The sequence below is a fragment of the Fukomys damarensis genome, unplaced genomic scaffold (assembly GCF_012274545.1).
Source record: "Fukomys damarensis isolate Sample0158 unplaced genomic scaffold, DMR_v1.0_HiC HiC_scaffold_24, whole genome shotgun sequence".
In the NCBI taxonomy this organism is placed as follows: Eukaryota; Metazoa; Chordata; class Mammalia; order Rodentia; family Bathyergidae; genus Fukomys; species Fukomys damarensis.
In genome coordinates, this window is record NW_022900936.1 from 11,282,277 (window position 1) to 11,286,724 (window position 4,448).

General features: G+C 41.1%; 1 protein-coding gene across 1 annotated transcript in view; it reads left to right on the forward strand.

The window, feature by feature from the left end:
• Scaf4 (SR-related CTD associated factor 4) overlaps window positions 1-1,840 on the forward strand; it is a 39,606-nt gene extending 37,766 nt beyond the window's left edge. The window contains exon 21 of the mRNA XM_010608621.3: window positions 580-1,840. Coding sequence (XP_010606923.2) covers window positions 580-1,529 — 950 coding nt within the window. The 3' untranslated portion in view covers window positions 1,530-1,840. The remainder of the gene's footprint in view (window positions 1-579) is intronic.
• Window positions 1,841-4,448: the final 2,608 nt, after the last annotated feature.

Sequence of the window (4,448 nt, forward strand, 5' to 3'; positions counted from 1 at the left end):
TTAAAAAAAAAAAAAAAAAAAAAAAAAACGGGCTGGGGATTTAGCTCAGTGGTTCTGCTGGCTCACAAGCTAAAGGACACGAGTTCGATCCCCACTACCAAAAAACACACAACCTTTAGGGCCAGGGGATTTAGTCCAGTGGTTCTGCCACCTGCCTCGCAAGTGCGAGGTCCCGAGTTCATTCCCTAGTGCCAAAAGAAAAAACACAACCTTCATAGGGTTAAATACGGATGGTGAATGCAGTTCTTTAATTTGTTGGGACTCAACACATTGTTTCTCAAATGTTGAGTTTCTTGTGAAGGCTACAGATTTGGACATAACTCTTCACAGTTGCAGTGTATTGCAAAATTCTCTTCCAGCCTGTTTTGCTCCACCTGTGTTAAGTATGCTCACAGTGGTCTCTACGACAGCCGGCCTTAGGTTGTTCCTGACCCTCATGTTGGGTTTCGGACTGGTTGGCACCCACTCTGAAACTAAAGGATCTGCATTGCTTCTCAATCTGCTTTGAGTTCCATAGAGAAGCAGCTGAAAATAAAATGGCATCTTCTGTGGCACTTACATTTTTTTGCTGTCTTTTAGGCACTCAGGGAGTTGCACCTGGTCCTGTAATTGGGCTGCAGGCACCATCAACTGGTCTTCTTGGTGCCCGACCCGGCCTCATCCCACTTCAGCGCCCTCCAGGGATGCCTCCCCCTCATTTACAGCGGTTTCCCATGATGCCACCTCGCCCCATGCCACCACACATGATGCACAGAGGGCCGCCACCGGGACCAGGGGGCTTTGCGATGCCACCGCCTCATGGAATGAAAGGGCCCTTTCCTCCACATGGGCCCTTTGTTAGGCCTGGTGGGATGCCAGGGCTTGGGGGCCCAGGACCAGGCCCCGGGGGTCCTGAAGACAGAGATGGAAGGCAGCAGCAGCAGCCCCCGCCACAGCAGCAGCAGCCACAGCCACAGCAGCCACCTCCACCACAGCCACAGCAGCCGCCACCTTCACAACAGCCGCCACCAGCTCAGCAGCAGCCACAACAGTTTAGAAATGATAACAGGCAGCAGTTCAATTCAGGTAGAGACCAAGAAAGGTTTGGAAGAAGATCTTTCGGAAATAGGGTGGAAAATGACCGGGAACGGTATGGGAACCGTAATGATGATAGAGATAATAGTAATCGTGAAAGGAGAGAGTGGGGAAGAAGAAGCCCTGAACGGGACAGGCACAGAGACTCAGAAGAGAGAAATAGACGCTCTAGTGGGCATCGAGACAGAGAGAGAGATTCTAGAGATAGAGAATCTCGTAGAGAGAAGGAAGAAACCCGAGGAAAGGAAAAGCCTGAGGTGCCAGACAGGGCCAGTGGTAACAAAGCCACTGAACCTCCCCTTAGCCGAGTGGGGAACGTAGACAATGTTTCAGAACTTGATAAGGGGGAGGCCGAGGCCCCTGTGGTAAAACCTCCTGAAGAGTCACCTGCTGAGGCTACCTCATCCGTTGAACCCGAAAAGGATTCTGGCTCAGCAGCAGAGGCTCCTCGCTAGAGACTGCAACTTGCAAAATGTGACAGTGACACTTCTGGAGTGTAGAGCTTGAGGTGTACAGATGCTGTATTATATTTGCTCCTGCTATCTCAGCCCCGCGGTAGTTGGTGGGGAATTGTAAGCAATTTGATTGCTTCCCTTCTATTTAAAAATAGCTACAAAATAACAAAAAATACTGAAATATGAATAAATATTACCCCTTTTGCTGTAACTTTTTTAAAGTTTTGACTTTAAAAAGTTTACAAATCGTAATTAGAAGTGCTCTCTATTTTTTTTTTTTTTAATTTAAGACAAGGTAACGGTGAAAGCTCCTCAAAACAATAGGGATGTTTTTAATAAACTCTATTTTCGTAACAAACTTTAACGTGTGCTATTCTTCCTACACTGCATTAAGGTGGAAAAGGATTGTTCACCATCAAAGTTTGAGCTGTTAATAATGTATGAGTCTAAATTAGACTTATCTGATGGAAATGGACGTTTTTATGTAGCTCTTTCATTTGTAGTTCTCTTGATTTTTAAAATTTCAGTTAAGAAAAGTGGTTTTAATGTTATTGAAAAGCTTGTTAGTGTTTGTAACTTAGCCAAGGTTTTTTCCACTCGCTTTGTAATAATGTTGCCCTAATTAATTTGTAAAGCAGAGTTTTCACTGGGGAAAAATTGGATTCCCAGCATTATACATTGATTGTACTATTATCTGATAGCCTAGGTATTAGAAAGTTAAGTGTTTAGGGTTTGTGGGTTTGGTTTGGTTTTTGCTCAGTCTCATTAAATTTTTTAAAAGGGTAAGAGAAAAATCAAGATAGTATTTCCAACCTGGAAGTTTTTCATCTTATGTAAGGATTTAAATGAGCCTGTTGTTTCCTATAAGCCTTGCCTGTTGCCTTTACCTTAACTCCCCTACTAGGTGGAGGTAGGCAACTTTTTGCCACCTGTGAAGTGCTTTCTCTTTGCTTAAAATACTTGGGTTGGCCACTGGTTGTGTACCCTGGTGGTACAGTGCTTGCCTAGAATGTGTGAAGGCCTTTCGTCCAATCCTTAAAACAGGGCGGGGCAGGGGGAACCTGCTGGTTTAACTAGGAAAATAGTTGTAGGTTATCCAAGAAGTTACCACATGAAAGCATACACCACCAAATCAAGCCTGTATCTCAAACAGTGCAGAAAGGATAAAACTACTGGCCCACCTCTAAGACCCAGTGTTACACACAGCCTGTGGAAGCTCACTTCAATTCTTAAACTATCCTTTTTTCAGTGTGCTGAGCAGTTTTCTTTGCCCTCATGCACCAGGTGAAGCTGCTGATGACTTTGGGTTTTAAACTGTTATCTGCAGCAAGGTATTCGTTGTGACAGAGAATGTATTCCTGCCTTTAGAAAGCCAGGTAATTTCTTATCTGTGGATTTAAAAATCTTTGTTGGCCCAACTTCAGTTTTAAAGTCCTAACTGAAACTGCTTTTGGAAAGAAACACTGATTATCCTTGTCCAGATTTGAAGTACTTTCAGCTTATTTTTCCTGTTGAAAGTATTAAGACCATGCTACCTGTACATGAAAAAAAATCCAAAAGTACTAACTGGTAGTACGATTGATTCTACTTGAGGCTTCACCCAGTCCTTGTATTTGAATCATCCCACATGTGCAGTAAACTATACACAGATATATGTTAAATGTGGTTTTTAAATTCTACCAGAATGATCATTTTAACCACTTGCTATGAGCATACTGCTCTTTTATCACATTTTTAATGCTTTGGAAACACTAGTTGTTCCTAAAAGATGTCCTAAATATTTGATAGTTCCTACATATGAACAGGATTATTCCTGTTTTCTCTATCAGAAGTATGATTTTTAATTGAATAAAGACCTGTAATCCAGGGGCTGGGCATTTAGCTCAGTAGTTCCACTTCCTGCCTTGCAAGTGCAAGGACCCAAGTTTGATCCCTGGTATTAAAAAAAAAAAAAAGACCTGTAATCCAGAGTCAAAAACCTTAATCATTTAAAAGTATTCTCACTTACATGAAGATATGGTTTCACTAATTGAATGTATAAATTCCTAAATTTCAATAGCTAGACCCACAAACACTTCCTTGGTTTTCTCTTCCAATACTAGTCTTATTTCTTTAATCTGAAGACAGATTATGCCAAAATCCACCTTGAAAAGTACCATTCTACAGGCAGGTAAATTAATCTTAGCTGAGGACATGATTTACTTTTTACAAGCTGACGAAGTTACCAAGGAGCTGTTAAACTATCACCTGCTTTTACAATAAATTTAAGTACTTTACAAATCAAGTTTCCCTAAAGGTAACCAAGGACAACCTATTTGTCTAAGATCAAAGTTTAGGTTGCTATAGCTAACAGACCAGCTGCTAAAAGTTTATGCATTATGATGGCCTAAATTGAAACACTTTCAAAATAATTCTATGAAAGGACCGGGGATTTTGTTCAGTGGTGCCACTGCCTACCACAAAAGCGCAAGGTCCCAAGTTCAATCCCCAGTATCCAAAAAAATAAAATAAAATAAAATAGTGCTATGAAATGATCTGTTCCATTCAAGCTCTCTGTAAACAAGGAAGCTCATTTTGAATTTTGGTTTGGGTATGCCAGTGCCATACAGAGTGTTTATTCACAGGCTTGAATGAGACTGAAAATTTTCAGACAGTAAACAATATCCATATGTTATCAAATCTGGCAACATACAGAAAACTGAAGCATACATTTTAATTGTTTTAAAAACTATACAAATCTTCCAAGAAAAATCAATTCTCATTACACAAGTACTTGGAGCAATTAAGAAAGAGCCACACAAATTACTTTTAATTTACAATGTTTAATGTTTTTCAAGTTCAATTTCTACAGCTAGCAGAATGAAATGAGTGACTAGGACTTGGACCACATAGCAGGGAATGTTTACTGGGCGATCCCAA